The 24000-nt window shown below is 38.1% G+C and overlaps 4 protein-coding genes across 8 annotated transcripts; 1 reads left to right on the top strand and 3 right to left on the bottom strand.

The window, feature by feature from the left end:
* Positions 1-2892: 2892 nt before the first annotated feature.
* LOC128863659 (stAR-related lipid transfer protein 7, mitochondrial) lies at positions 2893-4952 on the bottom strand. Its single transcript, XM_054102918.1, has 2 exons — positions 4813-4952; positions 2893-4743 (listed from the first exon to the last, which is right to left on the bottom strand). The coding sequence occupies exon 2, from the start codon at positions 4473-4475 to the stop codon at positions 3237-3239; it is 1239 nt and encodes a 412-aa protein (XP_053958893.1). The 5' UTR covers positions 4476-4743; positions 4813-4952; the 3' UTR covers positions 2893-3236.
* Positions 4953-7050: 2098 nt separating this feature from the next.
* Positions 7051-11893, top strand: LOC128863096 (transcription factor TFIIIB component B'' homolog). The gene is made up of 3 exons (XM_054102030.1): positions 7051-8091; positions 8396-9384; positions 10606-11893. The coding sequence occupies exons 1-3, from the start codon at positions 7392-7394 to the stop codon at positions 11497-11499; spliced, it is 2583 nt and encodes an 860-aa protein (XP_053958005.1). The 5' UTR covers positions 7051-7391; the 3' UTR covers positions 11500-11893.
* A 1225-nt stretch (positions 11894-13118) lies between these two features.
* Positions 13119-14695, bottom strand: LOC128863097 (protein valois). The gene is made up of 5 exons (XM_054102031.1): positions 14227-14695; positions 13980-14168; positions 13750-13921; positions 13490-13682; positions 13119-13436 (listed from the first exon to the last, which is right to left on the bottom strand). The coding sequence occupies exons 1-5, from the start codon at positions 14575-14577 to the stop codon at positions 13256-13258; spliced, it is 1086 nt and encodes a 361-aa protein (XP_053958006.1). The 5' UTR covers positions 14578-14695; the 3' UTR covers positions 13119-13255.
* A 1972-nt stretch (positions 14696-16667) lies between these two features.
* LOC128863246 (nuclear pore complex protein Nup154) lies at positions 16668-21283 on the bottom strand. 5 transcript variants are annotated; one of them, XM_054102322.1, is made up of 3 exons: positions 21174-21280; positions 20994-21113; positions 16668-20941 (listed from the first exon to the last, which is right to left on the bottom strand). In XM_054102322.1, exon 3 carries the CDS (start codon positions 20928-20930, stop codon positions 16719-16721), a length of 4212 nt encoding a protein of 1403 aa, XP_053958297.1. In that variant the 5' UTR covers positions 20931-20941; positions 20994-21113; positions 21174-21280; the 3' UTR covers positions 16668-16718. The 5 variants fall into 5 exon arrangements, with proteins under 5 accessions (XP_053958297.1, XP_053958300.1, XP_053958298.1 ...); XM_054102325.1 differs by having other exon boundaries at positions 21065-21113; XM_054102323.1 differs by having other exon boundaries at positions 21195-21247.
* Between the last annotated feature and the right edge of the window lie 2717 nt (positions 21284-24000).

Genomic DNA, 24000 nt, shown 5'->3' with positions numbered 1-24000 from the left:
TTAAATATGTTTATATTTATTGTAATAAAGGTGAACACAATAAAGGTGAATTATATGTATTTTTATAATCAGCTATGCATATGCTTATTTCCGACATACAAACTTACATATGTTGTACTTGTAGAGTAACAATAAATTCTTTTGATTCAAACTGATATTTCTCCGTTGAATATTCAAATACGCTATTTATCAACATGTGTATACAGATTGTTATATACACATACATATATGCATATGTGTGTATGTATATAAGCATGTGCAGGGTGTCTGGTGGTAAAATTAGAAATTAAAAGCTAAATTAAAAAATAATTACTAATGATACAAATTTATTTCAATAACTATTACAAAGAAAACAAGTGCGGTTTTTTTATTTTTATTATTATTTCATCTAAATGTTGACCGTTACATTGGATACATTCGTGAAATGTGGCCTCCGTGCCACTCGTTGACGAATTGAAGTCACGAACAATATTTTTCTTAGTGCTAAGATGGTCGCTGAGTTTGTCTTATAGACTTTGGGTTTTCACGGAAAAAAAGTCCGTAGGGTTAAGATCGGGCGATCTGTGTGACAAGGATATGTCACCGTAAGAAATCACGCAGTATCGCCATCGTCTCTCTAGTCGGGTGCGGCGTGTACACCAAACAGCTACTTTGGGATTGTGAAGTGGTTATTGTGGTTTTAATAGTGGGTTCTGTGCTTTGGGTGACCAATAACGGGGGGGAAAAAAATAAAACGGCAATTTCAATTATTTACACTTCCTTTAAACGAAAATGGGCTTCATCAGTTCAAAAGATGGTGTTTACCGTACGAAATCGCTCCAACAGTGTTGTGACTAAATACCTCGCACGCTTAATAAAATTAACGGGATCCCCCTCCCCACTCATACGCTCAGCGCTTGGGAAGAAACTTTAAATTTATAACCTTATTCTGCCATCGGACACCCTGTGTAAGTATATGTGTATATGTATGTACGTACAAGCATGATACAAAATAGAAAAATTATTGCTGTGCATACATCTATACATACATATGTATATATAAATATGTTTTCTGGTTGTTCCCGATTTGCAATATACATATGTATGTGTAATTTTCCCTGAGATCACCAAAAGGTTTCTTTCAAAATGTAAACAAATAAATTAACCTTTTGTGATGCACATGGCATTTTTGCTAAACCACAACAATATCATTGAAATTAAAGTATCTGTGAATATGATAATATTTAAAATCAGCTTCATTTAGTAGTTATTGCATTTCCATTTTAATGAATTAAAGATGATGTTCATACTAAACGTCTAAAGCGCTGAATTTTGTCAAAATGTGCGCGGAGCAGTTGCTTATATATTTTAGTTATAGGCATAGTTTCACATAACTTATGCCAACCTGCCATACCAGCATCAAATGTTTCTAGTTCGCCTAAATACCACTTAACTTAGAAAACTTAGCGAGCTGTAGGTTTCAATTTCTAAGTTATGTATTCTACGTAAATTGAGAGCCGTGAGAGAATCATGCTGCCACATCATTTGTAGCTATTTTGCATACAATTCTTCCAAATATGCCATACAAATAGATAAAACAAATGGAAACGCGTAAGACAAAGCAAACAACTGAGGAATACAAAACATTGTAAAACATGCTGAGTAACAGCCTCTAAGTTTCTATGAAAACTAAGTTGAGTTTAAATCTTGACTAGCAGATCTCTAAAAGTAGACCAGATCGGGCTTTCTTGTGGCCGATTTACTCAGTTTGAGTATGCCTATCGACAGCTTACTTCATCACCACATACGCCTCAGGTACTTCAGGCATTAAGGAACCGCTTGATAATGGTACTGCACCTGGGAACAAACTCATGCACTTAAAAATACTCGACTGCGATGGGCAAACAATAAAATGAGTGTCCAAAAAGAATCAATTACTGCTACTCTGAAAATACGAAGTATGATTTGAATGTAAGGAAGATTTCAAATATAAAAGAGTTAAGAATGTTAATTTCTTCACAGAAAATGTGAATAAACGGATAAGTAACATTAAAATTACCTCCATGATACTCTCATTAATTTCGTAATACGGAACGAGTCCAGAACTTTATGTTGTAGATGTTTTGAGGTGTATTTTAGAAAAAAAAATTGAAAATTTTACAAACATTTTTTTTTTTTGTTTTTTGCTGCTACAATTCAATTTTTTGAAAAATAAATAACTAGGCTGCCTCACGAAAATACGAAGCAAGTTTGAAAAAATGCTTCCTGAACCAAAGAATTTTTCAAGAAAAAAGTGAAAACGGGCTAATAAAAAGTGTACTAAGAAACTGAACAACAAAAACACCTTCAGAATTCTATGCTAATCAAGATGGCTTATTTATATTGCATTTTTGGTCAAGAGTTCATAATTGCAAATAATATTAATAAAGAAAGAAAAAGAAATGCCTCTGAACTCCATATATGTGTTTAGATCGAGGAATACTGCTTACAGTGCTTCAAATAAAACACTTTTAATAATATGATTAAAATAGTTTTATAAAGCAATTCAAAGCTTTGAAACAAAATAGCTATCTAAATAGGAGTTAAAAATAACAATAACATAGAAATATTTTATTTGCATTGATTTGCTAATTTGAGTTTTCATAATGACTATGTTTGTCTAAAAAATACATTAAATATAAATTCCCAATACATATACGAGAGATGTTGCTGGAGTGACAGTCCGGGTCGTTCCGGTAACGTAGAACCGTCTCTCGAGGGAACGATAATAAAAAATATGCTCTTATTATCTGCCTACGGAACTCGTATGGCTTGGGTATTCTACATGACTTGGCTTAAACATTTATAATATTTTCATACAAATAAAAACAAAAATCTGAATTGTATATATGTACTTTCTAAAACAGTTGCGTGTTGGCATGTAATAATTTTTATTTATTTCTTTTTTTACTTTTTACAACTAAATGTATTAATTGCATGTATATGATTCATTTTTTAATTAAAATTTTCAATTTATTATGTTACTATGTTAACTTAAAAAGGTCTCGTTAGAAATCAATATTTGCCGAGCTTAAGAAATATACAGAAAATTTTGTAATAAATCTATATCCACATAACCTATTTTAATTTACAGAAGTTTTTTTAGTAATTAATATAACTAAAATTTATTGGATTATGCTGCGCTATGTCGGCCCCTTTCCCCCCAACAAAGGAATTCTTTCTTCTTAACAGAAAACTACTACTGTATGCTATTAGGCCTATTTTCCGGTTCCTGGTTCACGTGTGCGAAGAATTTTTCTAAGCCAGCTCGTTCTGGATTCATTTGCCAAGTATTCATGATTTTGTAGTTGGAAGTTCGACATACTGAATATGTGTTGCATCTCGAGTGCTCGGTTAAAAGAGTACTGTTTCGTCGCAAGGTACATTTTTTTCAAAAATTCTGGCATTTGTTTTTGTGCCACCCATGATTTAATATTTTGAGGAATTGGCAGTCCTGGATCATCGTAATATGTTAGTATGTAGTGCACTCCTGGTTCACCGAAAGTTTTAAAAGGTTTTATAACCATCAAACTCCAGTAATCGTTAACGCGGACTTTGTTCGAGTAAACTGGATATTTGGCATGTTGTGCACCTAGACTGCATACCATCATAACATTAAGTTTGACGTCGGTCACAAAGCGACGACAATAGACATAGTCTCGGTTAGAGAAAAGTCTTGGCCATTGCATTTCCCAGTAAATTAGATGCGAATTTGTATTGGGTGTTGGGTCCTCTTCTATTAATTCTAGCCGTACAGCCGTTTCATCCCATAATCGACGATATCCCAGGTCTGTCTGGACATGTAGCAGATCTTCAGCCGAGACATCATCAAAGCGCGCATACACCTTATAAGAGTACATAGCTGATCGTTCCTCCCGTCGCCAAATTGAAAACTCATCTTTGCTAAAATATGGCTCCCACTGGTTTTCATTAACTCCTTCTATTACTTTGTTACCTAAAGGTGGAGGATTTGTGGGTAAATTTAGCGGACGCTGGCAGTTACGAATACTCTCTCGCCCATCTTTAAGCGATCGACACTTTTTATTACCCACTGAGCAATAACAGTATTTCATGTGCTTCTCTTTGCACAAAGAACATAATTTATTATTTGGCAACTGGTTAATAAAGTCAATATCTCGCTTGCAAAGGTCAAAATTTTTAAGGCTTAAACGTTCTTTTTCCCAATTGAATCCTGCTGCTTCACATACTGAAGTGAGTTTTAAACCCACTACTCCCACTGCACTTAGCATTATGCCTCTTATTGGTGGTTCAAACTGTTTGTGGTAGGAGCGGAGCAATCGTTGTAGCCCATTTGAACCGTATACGCGGTGGTAGAATGAAAATAACTGCTGAATTCGACGTGAACGTTGAGCTAAAATCGACTCGCATTGGTATGACCATGAGCGCAATGTAATATTAGATCGATGCTTAATGTTCAACAAAATACGACTAAACATTGTTGATTTATTCTTAGCGACTCAATTTTTGTTGTTGCTCTTTCTTTGTTGCCGGCATGTGACGCGCTTCGTTGTTTATTTTTTTAGATTTAGTTTACTGCAGTTCCATGCACTCTATACATCACACCGGTGCCGCTATATAGTATGTGGAGGCGTCCGATCGCTTGCATAACAACGCAGCAACAATTTTTATGGATATATTTCGAATTTTGTACGAGTATACTCCCCACCCGTGTAGGTACATTTAATTCACTTTTGACATTGATTGCTGAAAATCAAATCGGTTGTTTCATATATGATAGAAACAAAGTAGGAACACTGTAGTCAATAAGCTTACACAATAGTTACCAAATGATGTCTAAATATATATAATTATTGAAGAATTAACGTTGCATGTGGTACGAATTAAGGAAACAATCATACCACCACACACGAGCTATAAAAAGTAAATTCGTGGAATGTGTGACAAAACAATAAGCACATTGAAAGTGGAGAGTATGATCAGCTGTGATTATTAAATCAACATTTTCTCACAAAACAATGTTGAAATGAAACAAAATAGGGAGATGTTAACCATAACTATAAATATTCGATCTCCATACACTGCAATGCTTAGTTCGATTGAAATCAGTTGTATATATAATTGTCATATCTTGATTTTTTAAATCTTTTTCGCCATTTTTCTTTTAAGGGTCTAAAATTTTTTAACTCAACACTTATTCGAGTTTTTTGTTGCGTTTCAATAACCTTTCCACAATTATAAAGAAATCGTATCTAAGTTTTAGTACCTAAACAGCTAGCATTTTTTCTCTATTTTGGAAAAAATTTAGACGAACTCTTACACGACTAAGTTCACACAGACACGACTTTTGATACAAGCTACCAAAGCCAAGTTATAGAAGTCAATGAAATATAAGGCCTCAGGTATTTTTAACCAAGATTGCAAAACTACGAAGCACAGCGATAATGGTTCCACAGCGATATTTTGTGGATGGCAGGAAGAGCAGTCGCTCTACTGAACCAACACCTACAACTCTAGACCAAGCAAGAGAAGGCATATCGCCCGTCTGCTCCTGATTTCGACGAAAGATCTGATTCCAGCCATACATAAATAGGGCTTCCGTAAAGTGCACAGCACCACAACAGCGCTAGACACCATAAATGTGCAGATAAACGTTTGAGATTAAAGTATACCTGAAAGTCAAAGTTGATCATGCATCAATGATGATACGACGGTAAATAACCCAAACGATGCCTCTAGATGTCCCCGATACAACACCTATACTGTGAAGCTTATATGCTTCCTGTCAAGGAGCATAATATTATTCTCAGCACACAGTTTCTGCTTCGGAGTTACCGCTGTAACTGCAGCAGTAGACATTTAATGGAGGCTGAGCCGTCTCCTAGACAAGTCAGGAGACATCTATATACATCTACTGAATGACGAGGTCCGGAACTGTACACGAAAATATTTACATTGTACGTTTACAAATCGTATTCCAGGTAGATACCTATGAAATGACACTTTTTTCAATTTCAAATGATAATTAACAAAAAATTGTTACAAATTTAATCTTCAAAACAATAGCCATCGCTAGCGACACATTTTTTTTGGATTACGAAAATCGAAGCTGTGTGGAAAGTGTACATCTCGCGCTTAGCCCAACTTATGGTGTACATAACTTTTCAGCAATGAGGCCCATTTTTGGTTTATTGGCTTAATCAATAAGCAAAATTTCCGTATTAGGTCTGAAGAGCAACCCGAAATCATTCAGGACCAGCCATTACATCCCTTGAAAACAACCGTTTGATGTCGCCTATATGCTGGAGGAATCGTCGGCCCATATTTCTTCAAAGGCGAGACTGACGCCAATGTAACGGTGAAGGGCGAACGCTATCGCGCCATGATAAACGACTTTTTGATGCCAAAACTTGAAGCTCGTGTTCTACACAACATCGGGTTCCAACAAAACGGCACTAATTGCCATGCAGCACATGAAACAATGGATTTACTGTGCTGTCGTTTCGGTGAGCAATTTATCTCTCCTCTCGGACACGGATTGGACTTTGGACTTTTATTTGTGGGGGTATGTAAAGTGGATAAACCAACTTCGATTGAGTCATTGGAAGTTAACTTTACTGAAGTTATTCACGAGATACCGACCGCGTTCCTCCAGCGAGTCATTCAAAATTGGTGTTTACGGATGAGGAATTACGACGCAGTTGCGGGCAACTTTTGAAAGGGATTATCTTTAAAAAATAAATATAAATCTCATTAATGGTTATACACAAAAATATTAAAGATTGCCCAATTAATTTTAATTTTTATTCATTTATTTCAGTCTACAACTCGATATCTCTAAATTGATCACCTTTATTCCTCAAACACAAAAAGACGAACGGGCTATCCTAAAAACTCCTACCCCATTTCTATTCTTTTTTGTCTAATTCTAGAAGGACATCAATTTTACTTTTGACCGGTATTAACTCGACTCTGTACTTTTACAACACACATTAAATGTGCCTACGTAAACACAGATTTAGGTTTTCTGCTCACCCTGTAATTTCAATTCAAAAATATTGTGCATTGTTGGCAAAATTGTCAACATGATTGTGAAACTACTCAAGAATTAATAATTTTCTGTGGAGGTTAATATTTTCGCGTTTCTGCCTCTATTTGCAATGGGATTTAAAAACCTTAAAATATCGGAGGAAGGCGGTCTTACTGAATATATGTTACTTGGCAAAAAGGAGCGGCGAAAGTTGTAGATAAATTTGAATATTGGTGACGAATTAGAGCAACGTGTTCTAAAGTAACACAAATAAAGTTGGTCACCCAAAAAGCTACACAGTACTACTTAAGAAATCTGAAAATAATAACATTTAGTTATTTAAAAATACGACATAGATAACACCATGGCCATGCGCCGACCCCGAATAAAAGCCACAGCACTTTTGACAACAAAACGAAAATCACGGGATGTCAAATCGGAACAAGCATTAAAATCCGCAAGCGATGATTGCGCTGCAGATAAATCTGATGGGTTATCTAATGCTCTCGTTGAAAATGAGGGTAGCAAATCAAAAGATTCCACTCTTTCTAATAAAGAGGGCAACCGATTTCATGACGTAGCATCTCCTGTTGCCGAAACGAAAGAGCTTCGAAGTAATCAGCCCGTCACTGAAAGATCTATTGAAACTGTAAAAGGTAAAGGCGAGAGTTCGGAAAGAGATTATGGAAATTATTCAAATTGTGAAAGTAGTGCGGTTGCACAAACGGAGGTTCAATCTTCCGACAAAATCAAAACAAATGAGATTGCCAAAAACGAAAAAGTAGCAGAAAACGCCGACACTTCATTTAAATGTCCTGCTCGTGTTGAATATATGCGAGGTAATAGCCAAGTTACTGCAAATGTCGGTACAGAGGATGCTTTCTATACGGATATGGAAGAAAGTATATTGCAATTAGACATGCAAAAAACTGTTCCTGAGAAAGTTCCTTCTCCACTAAAGCAACAAGCGCGGCAACGAATACGACCCATCCCTTTATTTCAGAGACGTAATAGTTTTGTCAGCACAGCAAGTCCCGTACAAGGACCATCTGAAGACATTTCAAGTCAGTATATATGTATGAACAGCAGAGAGCATATCTGAGTGTACGATATAATTTTTTTTTTAATATAATTATTTCGAAATATGTATTTTTTATATTCATTCTTTAATCAAAATCACATAAATCACACTATGCAAAATTAAAAATTTTGATTTCACATTATTTTTCTAAATTTTGGTGTTTTAAAAAAAATTTAACTCCTAAAACATTGTAAATATTAAAAAAAATCATCATGCACTCAGTTATGTTTACCATTGTACAAATTTAAATGAATTTATTAACAAAAATGTATCTTGTACGTATGCAGCGCTAACCGATATACAATCGCAAGACTCGACGTCAGTCCCAGAAGGAGAGATGGTAGAAACTTCAACTGCTCAAAAAATAAATCCACTTACACATCGGAGAGAGCGTCACTACTCAGCTTCAATGGTTCCTTCACCGGTTTCAACAAATGCAGCTACGGGACAGCATCATTACACACCGCACAAATTCACACCCACAATGGGGCATGGCCGCATACGCACTGAATCGAATTGTTCCGCCTTTTCAGATTCATTTATAACGCCATCGAAGCTTCGTAAAAATGAAGAACATGCGAACCGTCCTAATTCCCGACGTGATTTCTCTTGCCGTATTGTGAATGGGAATCTCGACAAATCTTCGTTAAAAATGTTTGATTTAATCTATTATAATCCGGTTACCAATCCCATGGAGAAACGCACAGCGATGCCCAATATTAAAAAAGAGTGTACAGTAGACGAAAATGATGCGAAGCAAACGTTAGATACAAAGATGGAAATAAGTGATAAAACAAATACTGCAATGCCGGTGCCACAATTAAAGTTGAATGCAAATGGAGACCTGATACTCGACGAAAAAACGTTGGAAATTGAAACAACTGCAGAACAAGAGGCTCGCAAAGTTCTTGCTAACTCGTCTTTAATATTTCTCGATGAAAACACTGGCATGAACGGTTTCTATAAGCGTCAAAAACGTACCAAGGAATGGCCACCTGAAGAGACGATAAAATTTTATCGGTGTTTGCAAACGGTGGGCACTGACTTCTCACTGATGTGCCAATTATTCCCGAAACGTACGCGCCGTGATCTAAAACTTAAATTTAAAAAAGAAGAACGCAGCAATTTAGCATTAATAAACAAAGCTTTGTTGTATCCCAAGCTTTTTAATATCGATGATTTAAAGACTCAACTAGAGACTGAAGAACGAGAGAGGGAAGAAGCGCTTCAGCGGTGGAAGGAAATACATTCAAAAGAGGCTAAAACAATTAAAAAGGTAAAAAGAAAAAATTTAGATTATGTACAGCTTTGCAGTTTGAAAGTTTCCTTTTCTGGGACAAGCTGGAGCAACTATTTGTATTTTACTATTGTCGTAATTAAATACTTAGAATAGAATAGAACTAAAAGGAGGTTTGCACTTCGACATACTTGTAAAGGTATTTTGCACTCTTCTCACCACAATACCTCATACAAACCCAGTTTCCTAAGATAAAGTTGAGTTGGAAGAGGCCGAAATTTCTACTCTTATCTATGGCATCGCATTCGAGAAGAAGGTGTATTGGAACTTTCAGCGATTCAGATGACTGCATAATTTATTCACCGGCATTCTCAGTTTGTCCTTGGGGAGGCTTAGGAGCTGCTTAAATTTATTTTGGCTGTGTCCACCTGCGGACCTTTCTTCTCAGCAAGTACTGTAAGGTCTTCCGACCCTTGCGCCTCCCTTAACAACATTCGAGTAGCTGGGGTTATGTCCGTTCTTATCATGCGGTGTCGACAAGGGATTTTGTGCTTATCTTGGTAGCACTTTATCTCCACGCCGCTCAGTCCAGCCCTGCTAGGATCGTCCAGCAGTAAAGTTATGGATTTGCGACCGCTCCTCTTGGCGGGTGTTGGATCTATCAGATCGTTTACTAGCTGGACCGCCATCAGATACTGTGCTCCTCGGCCATGTGTTACCCTTGCCTAATAGCGACCGCATACATCTCTATTGGTTAAATAGCCAGTGGTTCCCGATATGCTAGGGCTCGTCATTACCGCGGGCATGTTCCGAAAGCTCGAGAGACGGTATGGTTTTTTGCGGTGTTGGTGTATTCACCTTGTTCGTACGACCGTTTTCACGACAATCGGTTCTACGTTACCGAAACGACCCGGATTTATATCCGGCCAAGGACTGTCACTCCAGCAGCATTCCCCGTATGTAAATATGGGAAATGTTTATGCTGCTACAACAACAACAACAACCGTTTTCTCGATAAGGCAAGCTTTCGCTGAGGTCGAGATCTTAGTTACTCCCCAATCTCAAACGGTGTCAAAAATATGATCGAAGCATTGGCTAAAAGAGCTATGCTTCCACTCGGTAATAGGATCCGTTTCAAGATTCGACTAAGCTTCTGTACCGCATTAGAGTGCCTACCTGAGCAGATTCTTTAAGTACCTAAAAAAATATACAATTATAAACGTACGTATGTATTATACCCTGTATATAATAATTTTACAGGTCAAAATCAACAGCAGTACAGCAGCCCGTGCACTTAAAAACGGTGATGATGTGTATGAGAATGAAAATGTTGTTAAACGTAAGCTGAGTCGGCGGTCCAACGCGTGCGAAAAGAAAAAGACTGATAGCTTTAAAAAACCCAAAATATCACAAACCCAGCACGCAAATGGTCTTCCCGATGACGCCACAGCTGAACAATCAAAAAAACAAAAATCGCGACAAAAACAGAGTACATTACATAATAACTCCGCAGAAACCGCATCAACAGAGGTAGCACCAATGACATTACCAACTATGCCACGCGAAATCACGCCTGTGAAACTTGAAGTAGCGAATGCTACAAGCTATGCAGTCAAAGCTGAGCACCACTCCAGTCATGATAGCAACTTTTTAAACTCTGACCTTCCTCAAAGTAATGTTGAAGAAAGTTCAGAAATAGCGAGCCGATTAGACCAAATCGAGGAGGAATTCATTAGCTTTATAACACCTACAAGTTCTGGTGTAGCAGATTATAATAAAGAAATATTAACACCAAATAATGAAACGCATGCGAATTGCATTGTAGCAGCAGAAGCTGAAAGTAAAACTTTTGTGGACCTGGATGATGGGACAGTAAATACGTTGCAAGAGGACGAAGATCCAACATTAATGGATTCAATGCCTGCTACACCTATGTCGCTTACGCATCGTGATGTAGATGAGTGTGATATTCAACAAATATTAATTGACTTGGCGCATGGTTCTTTAGTACTTGTCTCTACGCTAGACCCCGATAATGCAGATCAAGTCGTGAACGAAATTTATATGATGGACAAAACTACTGGCGAATTATGTGACAAACCCCTGGATATACCAGAGTCAATAGTACAGGGCGTTTTGTCTGTGATGAGTTAATCACTATTGATTCATAATAGGATTGACCAGTGTATAAAAAAACTAATGTTGTATTATTGCATATTGGTAATGTACAAGTTTATGTCTAAATTTTATTGTTCGTTTTTATTGTTAAGCGGAGGATCAAAACAACTGATTTAAAATTATATCTGTATGGCTTTTTTATTTTTATTTATGGTTGCCTTTATGTATAAACTTTGAAATATTTATTAATTAAATAAAAAACAATCGTAATGAAACATTATTTTTTTATAGGCAGTTAAAACTTAATAAATTTATTTATTTACTCAGTTAATGAATACAATATAAAATAATTTGTATAAGCTAGGTTGTAAAGGGTGCTCAATTTAGAGGTATCGGATGTTAAATCGAAATAAAACAATGAAAATTCAAATTGATTGGGCAATCTTTATTATTATTTTTGTGTAGAGTCATTCATGAGATTTATATTTATTTTTTAAAGATAATCCCTTTTAAATTTTTGCCTCAACTGCGTCGTAATTCGGCCATCCGTAAACACCAAATTTGACTGACTCGCGGGAAAACTTCGGTCGGTATCTCGTGAATAACTTTAGAAATGTTGGCTTCCAATACCTCAATCGAAGCTGGTTTTTTTTATCCAAAAAGCTTGTATACTTTACATAACCCCATAAATAAAAGTCCAAAGGTGTGATATCAACCGATCTTGGTGGCCAATCCACTAACCCGAGACGAGAGATAAATTGCTCAACGAAACGACGACACAATAAATCCGTTGTTTCACGGGAGTATAGCTAGTAGCGCCGACTTTTTGAAACCAAATGTTATGGAGATCACGGACATCAATTTCTGACATCAAAAAGTCGTTTATCATGGCGAGATAGCGTTCGCCTTTCATTGATACATTGGCGTCAGCCTCGTCTTTGAAGAAATATTGGCCGATGATTCTTCCAGCAAATAGGCCGCAACAAACGGTTGTTTTCAATGGATGTAATAGCTCCTCTTGAATGAATTCGGGTTGCTCTTCAGCCCAAATACGACAATTTTGCTTATTCACGTAGCTATTAAGCCGAAAATGGGTATAATCGCTGTACACCATAAGCCTATACCGATTTAAAGATTTTTATGGAATTAAATAAGAATAATTTTAGAATTATCACAGGAATTCTAACAGGACATTTTAGATTGAATCATCATCTTACTAACCAGAAATATACTCAAATGGAACTTGCAGGTTCTGTAGGGAGAAAGATGAGGCCGCGGAACATATGCCGAGAAGGTGCCCAGCACTGATGCATAAACCACAGATTCTGCTCCGATTTGTGGTAAGCGTCTGGATTTTTAACTATAGGCAGGGCAAGAAACACAGTGCCTAAGGAAAGCTTTATCATGATAGAAATGCAAGAGGCGACTACTGTTTAAAAAACTTGTATTAACTTACGAGCATTATCTTGGATATGTTCAAGGAGCGCCAGTAATTGACCGAACATAAATAAGTCCAGGTCGAGTAAAGAACATAAACCTGACTACCGTGGGAATCAAAGGACCTCCGAGTTTCCAAATGTGCAATGATTCAACGAATTATCAACAAGGTACTTATTAATCTATGTGTTCATGATAAATATTGATTAGATCGTCAGTCTGTTTTAAAACTAGCTCGCCATATTTTATTGATGTACTTTAACTCAATTATATACTCTAAATGCGTTATTTCTGGTTAAAGAATATCATAATAGTAAAAACTTAAACCAAATTTTATTTACTCCTTTAACTTTGATTACTGTAACTTATGTATACGCAGTTTGCCCTCATATCCAACTGTTAACAGTTCTGAAGCCCCTCGCCAAACGCCGTCTCGCACAAAACTCTCAGCCTCAACATTTGTATAAATGGTGATGTGATCGGTCGCTTCAATTATTTTCACTATATTAGTGTCCCCAATAACAGCTATTTTATTTCTGGAAAATAAATCGTATTACTATGCCTTATCAGTTGACATTTCCTTACTTACCCTTTTGGCACAATTTTATGAATTGGTCTGTTTAAACATTTGGAGCTCTGGACAAATTTGTGAGGTAAACGTTTATCAACTGCATGAACAAAGCCAGATTCATCGCCTAAATACACCATATTATCATTGGAAATTTCGTTGACGTCAGCCCATGCCAAATTTTTAAAGCGAGAGGGGTGATCTTCGCACAGAGCTGGGAAATATTTGGTTTGCACTTTTGTACACATACATGAAAAGAAAAGTTATATGCATGGTAATACCTATTGCGGGTCTTGTTAATCTGTCATCCCAAAGTAAAGCACTATGATCCAATGAGCATGTTGCAAATATTGATGTCTCCGTATTTGACGTTGCAACACCAGTAACTACATCAGTATGTGCATACCGAAAAGTGTGAATGGAGATAAGATCAGCACAACCTACATCCCAAACCTTACGAAATACAATTTAAGCTAGAAAAGTTTTGGAAAGGTATTAGCGAAATATTTACTTTCAAAGCGCCATCTTTGCTGCCGGTAATTGCATGCTCCATATTCGCCTTCACATTCATGCACGTAACTGGACGCATATGCTCACATTTGTCACCTATCAAAAACATACAGTAAGGTGTTTGGGGGCTGCGCACCTCAGATTTGGTGGACCATACTTGTACACGTCCCGACCGCATTGCGACAAGGAACTGAGCGATAAAGAAATATAGAATTTAACACCAATTATATTTTGATATTTCAACTAACAATATTATCTGCAATGAATTGCAAGCAGGAAATTAGCGTTTGACATTGAAGTTTGTAGCACGCTTTTGCTGGTTTCAACTTGGTCCCATCGCCAACATCTTCAAATCCCCAAATCGATCCTGCCCATTCACGCCCCGATAATTTATTTGTGGCTATTATTGCCTGTTGCTCTGTATTAAAAGCAATACATTCCCAAGCTTGATGCATGCGGATATGCCGATTTAATGGCCTCTTCGCGTAATCGCGCGAGTTCAGATTAGGATATTCCGTATTACCAGCAAGATTGGTGTCATCTGGAGGCTGGTGTTGTTCCGGTGTTCTATAAATCACACCATGCTTTACAGGAAACATTTTTATTTTAATACTGATTTGAACCGCCTAGTATTTATTAATGATTATAGAAATTGCTTCAAACGCCGAACTGCTTAGAGGTTATAAGTACCCACAGAGCTACCATACTGAAGTGAAACAGAATTACAACGAACGGCCTAAAACATATGTACGGTATACAGAATACAGAGGGTGGCGCCTTATGAAAATCGCCACTTTATTTTCGCGGTTTTGACAACTGATAATATGTTCATATTTACTTACAGTGAAAATGCAATTCATTTTTGTTAGTATTTCTAAATTAGCTGCATGAACGATTCATCTACAGACGTTATCATCTTTGCCTGTAACTCAATTACTCGCTTATCCTTTACGTCGACTATGTTGCATTCGTCTCATTTACGGAGATTCCAGCTAATGTGATATTGCAAGATTTCATATTTTTTTCAACTTATTTAAACATTTTTTTCTTAAAATGGACAATGTTCCAAATACAGCTGACCTTATTAGAATGAGAATTTGTTATAAACATTATAAAATATGTTTGTGTTTAGATTTCAGGAACACTAACACTCAAAATTCATTGACGCCCTAAAACTAATAGAATATTACATAAACCTCGATCAAATATATTTTCTTTATTAAACAAAAAAAATATTAATGCCCCATTAAATCTAATACAATATTCACAAAACAAAATATCACTTCAGTCATAAATCTCAAACCTAAAAAAAATATTTGTACTAAAAATCAAAACATCAGTTCAGCACTAGAGGAAATTAGGAGCATAATAAATTGTTTGGAAGTATTTTACTGCAGCAGTCAGTCAGTTTAATGCATCCACCTACAACATTAATGTCGCTGCCATTTTTTTAAGTGCTGCCTCAGGCTGCACTATGGCGTATTCTGCCACTGTCATTCCAATGCAGCCTTTACATTTCCACCAATGGCAGTAAAGTTCCGCCTTATCGCCAATATTTTTCTTCGTCCGCCTTCTCAAGTTAGTCCGTATCTTGAAAGAAAAAATGCAATGCCAATCAAAACAACAATTGGCGTTCCCACGACAGTCGGTTCTTCGTTACCGGAATGACCCGGACTTATATCCGGCCAAGGACTGTCCCTCCAGCAGCATTCCCCATATCTGTATGGGGAATGTTTATGCTGCTACAGCAACAACAATTGGAGAGTAATCATGTGCGGCATTAAATGTAAGCTTTCTTTCTTCCATCTGATAGCCGTTCTTCTAGGTGAACCATAGGAGTTAATTTTCCTCATAGTTTCCTCCTACCGCTCCTCTACATTTTTTCGATCCTATCCAAACACCGTTACACCTCTGGCCAGGTTAAGATTTCTCTTCATTGCCCTGATAAAAAAAATCAACGCAGCCACTGTTCATATTACTTCGTTGCCGTCTGAACTCGTCTATGGTCTGAAGAACAACTGAATTAAAGAAAGTAAGAATACGTGTGAAAATAATGGACACTGCTATTCTGCTACCAAATCCTCTATGCCGTGCAGCCGAATTTACTCTCACAACATTGCTTTCAATGGTCAAACCTTGTAATCTATCATCCTTGAAGATAACCATGTCAATTGAAAAAAGTAAATATGTGGATCGATAGGTAAATGAAGAGGTATACAATTTGTAGTGACATTAAAACTACGAGTGCTATTTAAGGGAAAAGTAAAAAAAAAAATAATAAAAATATTTTTTTTAAATCAGGATATCTCGAAAACTTTCTTCAATTTGATAGTGTGAAAGGTCCATATTCACAAAAAATTAGTTTAAAAAATCTGTTTTCATTGCTTTTATCATTAAATACCTACCTTTAGATGAGCTAGACGAAGACGACCCGTGATATGCCCTACACTGACGGGGCTTGTATTACTGCTACAACAACAGCAACAACCGTCACAAGCGTCGTTTCTTCGACATTTGACCATTGACCGGGTTTTCTCAGAGGCTGCCGCCCCAGTAAATTAGCCCTACTTGAACTTCCCTTCAAGGACTTTTTCGATTTACATGTTTTTCTTTCTATCTGAGAAATATATTCTCCCCTTGATAATGTATGTAAAAAAGCGAACACCAAATCGAAATTAATACTGCTGTCGATTTTTGTTTCTAAAATATTTATTTTTGTTTAACAAATGAATTAAAATCTTCACAATAAATTATCTTGCAGTTGACATTGTAATGCTTTTAAAGAGTTTCGTAACTGCTCAGTATCAGGTTTTTGATAACAGAAACTTAAACAAGTCGATACGATATCCTGCGCCTTTCCAAGGATGCGTCGTTTGGATCGATGCCATATAGAACGCATGTTCCCACATAGTAAGGTTACCACACGTATAGACGATTGCACAAGATGCCACTCGTTACCTTCATTCGCCCAAACACGTTCATTCATTGAAATCATTCTAAAGTAATATTCCATTAAAAGCTCAATATCTATATTCATGGCAACCAGCTTCTCAGGCACGATGCCTTCGGGGAAACGGAGCTGACATGACTTCAATTCAAGCTCACGAATAATAAATGCTAATGGGAAACAATGCCCAGATTCGCGGAACTCCTTTACGAGCGATTCTATCTTAGTAAACACGCGTGTGCACCGTTCTTGTGTGGTTCCAGCACCTTCGACAGCCTTATTAATAATTTGACTCCAAACTGTTTCAATTAACAATGGATCATTGTGGTGCGAGCAGTTCAGAATAGTTAGCTTACATTCCCACAAATCAAAGGGATCGGCAAATTGCTGATAGAGCTGTGTTATATCGTACAATGTGAAATTGAGTTTCTTTATAGCTTGTAAAACGTTGTTGTCCGGCGTTCTATATGCAGAAAAAGTGTCTAGTATGCACTTTTGTACACGCGCTATTTCAAGTTTATCCTCTAGCTCTTTAAGCAAGATTCCATTGGCTATAGAAAAGCCCGAACTATCATTGCGCATACACATAACTGCCCTTGCTAGATATTCAATACGTTGATCAAGTAATATTAATTCGCTTTCAGTGCTGGCTAAATTATCTAAAATGTTTGCAGCCTCTGCATGGCGACCATTCTTCTCATAGTACTTCCACAATAAATCGACTAAATTAAGATTTCCGGGATTATTTAGTACATTACGGCGCAAGAATTCCCCCAGACTTGGCTCAGGTAATGCCAATAACTCTGATATCATATCATGTGCCATCAACCACTGATATATAGTGATGTGAAGTAGTGGATCTTTTATTTGTATGACCAAATTTACTAGCTTGCGTATTTGAACACTGAAACTATTTTCGCTGGTGTCACAAATTTGTCGTTGCAATTCGAACTCCTGCGTTTCATTAGCATTACAATAATTTTGATATATAGTATCCAACATCAAACGGACCTCTTTGTAACATGTCATGCGGACTGAATATGCGGCATATCCCTCCGTATCTTCGGTGGGCTCATCACTGTTGTAATATCGTATACCAAGTTCTTCTGGATCGGTTTTAGCTGCACATGTTGCTGTCAATTCTATAACCCCTTCGCCAAAGCCGGCTATAGAAAATTGCTGGCATATGTTTTGTAGAGGCAAATTCGGCGCAGCATCCTTGCAGAGTTGTAAAGCTGTACGCAGTTTTTCATTCTTTGCATCAGATGCGTCACAACTTTTAGCAGACAACAATATTTCAGTAGCCTTAAAGGTGACAGCATCTTCATGGCGATATAAGTGGGGACAAACTTCCCTCAATTTAGCAGAAATTATGCTAACACTCGCATTATCTTTAAGATATGAATTAATTAGCGCAGCTATTAGTAAAGCACAGGATTCAGTACGGGTAAGAGTGAGATCGCGAAATGTGGACGAACTCAAAATTGTCTGTTCTTCTTTTGCTAATTGAGTCGACAGCACTTGAAACTGATGCTCACATAGGATTTTCCACAGTGATAGTATTTCGCAAACATGTTTAACCAATTGATATAAAGCGCTTAGGGATTGTTTCTCTTCCGTTTGGGCTTGCTCGGTGGCATTCCGTTGATCGTGGGTTGTCAGCTGGTTGTGAGATGGGAGTACATGACTAAAACCATTTGAAATAGTCGTTGGAGCCGAATACATATTACGTGTCATACCAGAACTTTCATTCACGATGTAAGCATCCATAAAAACCTTGAGCGAAAATAAGTCTTCAAGTATTAATGTACAATCGCACTGGGTTAATGTGCTGCATAAATTCGAGTCAACGCAACGTTTTTTCCAAATGGGACGAAGTAAACGTGCAACGTACAAATACAATCCGTCATGCTTGGCAGAATATATGACCGTGGAATAGTCATTGACGATCAAACCACCATCGTGTCCAGCATCTTGACCTGATATAGGGCTCAACGGGTACTGTGACTGCTGCATTGAATGTGAAATATGTGGCGAACGCGGCATTTGCATACCCCCACCAGCAGTATGTGGCATAGGAGTTGAAACAAACATTTGTGGTGTACTACGGTCAATACCTTGGTGGCCTACATTTAATGAAGGATTCATTGGGTTTATCTTTGACGTAGCACCGTGTGTATTTGCAAGCATCTGGTAGTGATAATAAGGCTCACCGCCGTATAGAAGAAACGCCTGTGCAGCCCATAACGCCAAATCTGTATTGCGAAATTGATCCGCACAAGCTATAAGTAAAGAAGTTGAACACGCCTCGCATTCGGTTTGTATTTGAAAGAAAGCTTTTACAGCTTCATTATGAGGGCCATTGTAGGTGGTAAGCAACTGCTGAAGTATATCCACAGGCTTTAATAAGGCAATAATATGAGCGCCTTGATTTGTCAACAATACAACCTTTTTCGGTTTTTTTGCTTTACGTAAAATTGAGTTTAGTTTAGATTCACATTTATCCCGAACTTCAGCTAGACTCCAAACAATTCCGTCTAAGTTAAGCATTGCTGTTGCTTCTGCCAAATATGGGCGACTAAGAAAAGGTGCCGAACTTATAGACCATAAATGATCTTGGTCTTGTTGCGATGTAGAAATTAATAGTAGAGAGCCTTCGCTATAATATGCAGAGTGAACCTGCTTCGGTTTATTTATGGTTGTATTTGGTGTGTAGCCGGGGGGAAGACGAACATGATATAAATATAATCCTTGAGGCTTGCTATAGTCTTGAGCCGATTGTGTGGAAACCAGACCTGGAGTACCGGTAGATGAAAAGCTTGTGGAAGTCTGCTTCTGTACAGTTTGAGAAAATTGTGTTTGTTGCATTTGTTGGTTAGCACTTAAAGTTGAACTCAGAGGTCTAGTAGCAAAAAATAATCGTACACCGCTTTGTGTAATAGCAAGTAGATTTAAATTCAAGCTATCATCACTAGATAAAGGACAAATTGATTTAATTTTGTTAAATATGGAATTGTCAACGGTTTTTAAAATACTACTTGCACGCTGCACAACTTCGTTCTGCGATACCCGCGCAAATCGACGCGTACTGCCAGAGTCTGCACCAATATTCCAGGCCTCTATAGATCCTTTCTCCGTTAATACATATAGAAGTTGCCTATTGTCATCGATTACGATATTAACGATTGGATCATTATCAGTAAAGAGTTTTAGAAAACTAGGAACCATGGCGGACACAACACTTTGAGAGTGATTAATTTTTTTGCAACGCTTTCCAAACCAACTAGAATCTGCATGATAATCGATTTCATAAAGGCAACCATCCCGTCCACCAAGGAAAATACGTCCATTCTGACTACATTGCACAACATTGATAGCGACATTATCAGAATTTAGTATGAATATTGGCTTATTCATTAGTTGCATTTCTTCGAAAGTTGTGGTGCTTTGCATGTTTCGCATGGGGGATGAAATAATTTTGGTGGTATCACCAAATGTTACGCCCAATACAATAATTTCAATTGGCGTTGTCAAAATTAATAAATATTTCACATCGTTAATGAATACACCAGCTTTAGGCTTCGCCAAGCCCACGCTGACAATTAAATGATTTAGTCCATCGTAGTACGCAACATCACGCGCTTGCTCATAAGTCCAAATATAAATTTCAGAGTCAATAGTCAACCACGCTCTACCGATTTCGGGAAACAATCCCATCATACAATGGCACTTTATATGCTTGAAATGCTCTAAAATCTCTGCTGGAATTGGAATTTTATTGACTGTGTGCACTTGCATCGCAGACTTAGGGCCCAATGATAAACTAGAGATGTTTTGATAATCATAGTCATTCAGTCCACTGGCTGTGGCGAAACCGTGCTGAGCTACTCCAGTGAGATTAATTTTCACATCTAGCAGCCCCGGCGATGAGCTGTCTCGTATATCCATTCGCTCTAATATGTTACCAGCCATGTCCAGGAAATCAGATGAGTTTATTGACGGCATTTTAGCTTAAACTAATTTATATCACAATTAAAAATGATTAAATTTAATATTATTTAGAATTACTTAGTTCTCATGCACCTAATGTGTCGAGGTCTGGGATGCGTGTTGTTCCCGCGTGCGAACAAAACACTTACGAAAGATAGAAAGTTGGGTCGCTACGCACCGGCTTCACAGAGATTTTTCCTTAAATGGTATTACTAATTATTCTTAAATTAATATGTATAAACTTTTCTCAAAGCCAACCCTTTTTTAATTTTACTATACCAAACATTCACACTCGTTTTGCCGCGAATGTTAAAAATGTCTTCACACCGGCTAAAAATCTAATAAGCGATCAAAAATATATAAACCAAGGTTGCTTTTATAATTGTCTATTGTGAACGAGTGATTATAGAATGCTGAGGCCAAGGCGAATTCAAATAAGGTGACGATTCTATATCCGTTAATTTGTTTTATTTTTTGGTGCGATTTGATGGTTTGAATGTCAAAGCGATGTTTTTTTGTTATTCTTTTGCTTCACTGTTTACTTTCTAATTGAAATTTGGACATTCAAACCACAAAATCGCAAAAACACAAATCAGCGGATATTGAATCCACCTTGTGTAGATTCGCCTTGGCTATTTTAAGGGTATTGTTTTTATTAGCTCTTCAGCGGGAATGGAAATAAATCAGAATTTGACAGAATCGGCGGTTTATGGCGTGGTCAACACGGAAAGTAAACAAGTTACTTGTTTTAAAATTTGTTTAGTAAAATATTAAACATTATTACAGCCTCCAAATGCAGTTTTTTTCGCTTTATATTTACTTTCGCTTAGATTCGCCACTCGACTCTCACTCCTGCTCTCGGAGAGCACTGCCCAACACACCGGCATGCGCGAGCAATGGAGCAACATTTCTCGTTCCCTACGTACCGGCGCCGAAAAAGAAATCGGATTCCGGCGAGCCCGAAAAAACAATTGGTACGACGAGGAATGTCATGCTGCCGCCGAAAGAAAAGATGCCGCCTATAGAGCCCCGCTGCGATCGGGCGCAACGCGAGCCATGTGGGATCGCTACAGAGAGCTGAAAAAGGAAGAGAGACGTATTATCCGACAGAAGAAACGAGAGGCCGAAATACGTGAGTGCGAGGAGCTTGAGATGCTGGCCAATAGGAACAACGCCCGAAAATTCTACCAGAAAGTTCGGCGGCTTACAGAAGGTTTTAAGACCGGGTCGTTTTCCTGTAAGAACAAGACGGCGATCTGGTGACTGACGTACAGAGCAATCTTAAATTATGGAGGGAACACTTCTCGAACTTGTTAAACAGTGACAGCTGCGCATGTCATAGAGAATGTGAAGATCCCGATACCCCAATCGTTGATGACGGAATTATCGTTCCGTTACCCGACCATGACGAGGTGAGAATAGCAATATCACGGCTAAAGAACAACAAAGACGCGGGCGCCGACGGACTGCCGGCTGAGCTATTCAAACATGGCGGCGAGGAGCTGGTAAGGTGCATGCATCAGCTCCTATGCAAAATATGGTCGGATGAAAGCATGCCTGCCGATTGGAATTTAAGTGTGCTCTGCCCAATCCATAAGAAGGGCGATCCTGCAATTTGTGCCAATTACCGCGGGATTAGTCTTCTAAATATCGCCTATAAGGTTCTAGCGAGCGTATTGTGTGAAAGGCTGAAGCCCACCGTCAACCAACTGATTGGACCTTATCAGTGTGGCTTCAGACCTGGAAAGTCTACCATCGACCAAATATTCACAATACGCCAAATCTTGGAAAAGACCCATGAAAGGAGAATCGACACACACCATCTTTTCGTCGACTTCAAAGCTGCATTCGACAGTACGGAAAGGAGTTACCTGTATGCCGCTAAGTCTGAATTTGGTATCCCCGCAAAACTAATACGGCTATGTAAGATGACGTTGCTCAACACCAGCAGCGCCGTCAGAATTGGGAAGGACCTCTCCGAGCCGTTTGATACCAAACGAGGTTTCAGACAGGGTGACTCGCTGTCGTGTGACTTCTTTAACCTGATGTTGGAGAGTATCGTACGAGCCGCAGAACTTAATCGCTCAGGCACAATATTTTATAAGAGCGTACAATTGTTGGCGTATGATATCATCGGCCTTAACAACCGCGCTGTTAGTTCTGCCTTCTCCAAACTGGATAAAGAGGCAAAGCGAATGGGTTTGGTGGTGAACGAGGACAAAACGAAGTACCTCCTGTCTTCATACAAACAGTCGGCGCATTCGCGTATCGGCACCCACGTCACGTTGACAGTTATAATTTCGAGGTTGTAAAAGACTTCGTTTATTTAGGAACCAGCATTAACACCGATAACAATGTCAGCCTTGAAATCCAACGTAGAACATCTCTTGCCAACAAGTGCTACTTTGGACTAAGTAGGCAACTGAGTAGTAAAGTTCTCTCTCGACGAACAAAACTAACACTCTACAAGACTCTCATCATGCCCGTCCCATCGTATGGCGCAGAAGCGTGGACGATGACAACATCCGATGAAGCGACGCTTGGAGTGTTCGAGAGAAAGATTCTGCGTAAGATTTTTGGACCTTTGCACGTTGGCAACGGCGAATATCGCAGGCGATGGAACGATGAGCTGTATGAGCTTTACGGCGACATAGACATAGCGCAGCGAATAAAGATCCAGCGGCTTCGTTGGCTGGGTCATGTCGTCCGAATGGATACAAACGCTCCGGCTTTGAAAGTATTCGATGCGGTACCAGCTGGTGGTAGCAGAGGAAGAGGAAGGCCTCCTCTCCGTTGGAAAGATCAGGTGGAAAAGGATTTGGCTTCACTTGGTGTGTCCAATTGGCGCCGGTTAGCACGAGACTGGCGCGCTTTGTTAAGCTCGGCCAAAATCGCGTAAGCGGTTATCGCGCCAATTAAGAAGAAGATTTACTTTCGCTAATTTTTCTGCATCTTTTCTTTCACCCCTGGGATGGCACAATCTATCATTCTTGATAACATTGCCTTTTTTGACAGATAATTTCTGACATTAACGTTTGAGTATGTTTTCAGACTTTTGGCTTCGGCAATAACGCGTCGAATTTTA

The sequence above is a fragment of the Anastrepha ludens genome, chromosome 5 (genome assembly GCF_028408465.1).
Source record: "Anastrepha ludens isolate Willacy chromosome 5, idAnaLude1.1, whole genome shotgun sequence".
NCBI lineage: Eukaryota > Metazoa > Arthropoda > Insecta > Diptera > Tephritidae > Anastrepha > Anastrepha ludens.
This window is presented reverse-complemented; position numbering and strand designations above follow the sequence as displayed.

Excerpts from the sequence above, each read along its gene's own strand:
- LOC128863659 (XM_054102918.1), bottom strand. The coding sequence starts at position 4,475 with ATGTTTAGTCGTATTTTGTTGAACATTAAGCATCGATCTAATATTACA.
- LOC128863096 (XM_054102030.1), top strand. The coding sequence starts at position 7,392 with ATGGCCATGCGCCGACCCCGAATAAAAGCCACAGCACTTTTGACAACA. Across the intron at positions 8,092-8,395 it reads ACCATCTGAAGACATTTCAA|CGCTAACCGATATACAATCG; the intron begins GTCAGTATATAT and ends GTACGTATGCAG. Across the intron at positions 9,385-10,605 it reads AGGCTAAAACAATTAAAAAG|GTCAAAATCAACAGCAGTAC; the intron begins GTAAAAAGAAAA and ends ATAATTTTACAG.
- LOC128863097 (XM_054102031.1), bottom strand. The coding sequence starts at position 14,577 with ATGTTTCCTGTAAAGCATGGTGTGATTTATAGAACACCGGAACAACAC. Across the intron at positions 14,169-14,226 it reads AATTCATTGCAGATAATATT|TTCCTTGTCGCAATGCGGTC; the intron begins GTTAGTTGAAAT and ends TTTATCGCTCAG. Across the intron at positions 13,922-13,979 it reads GCAAAGATGGCGCTTTGAAA|GTTTGGGATGTAGGTTGTGC; the intron begins GTAAATATTTCG and ends GTATTTCGTAAG.
- LOC128863246 (XM_054102324.1), bottom strand. The coding sequence starts at position 20,930 with ATGCCGTCAATAAACTCATCTGATTTCCTGGACATGGCTGGTAACATA.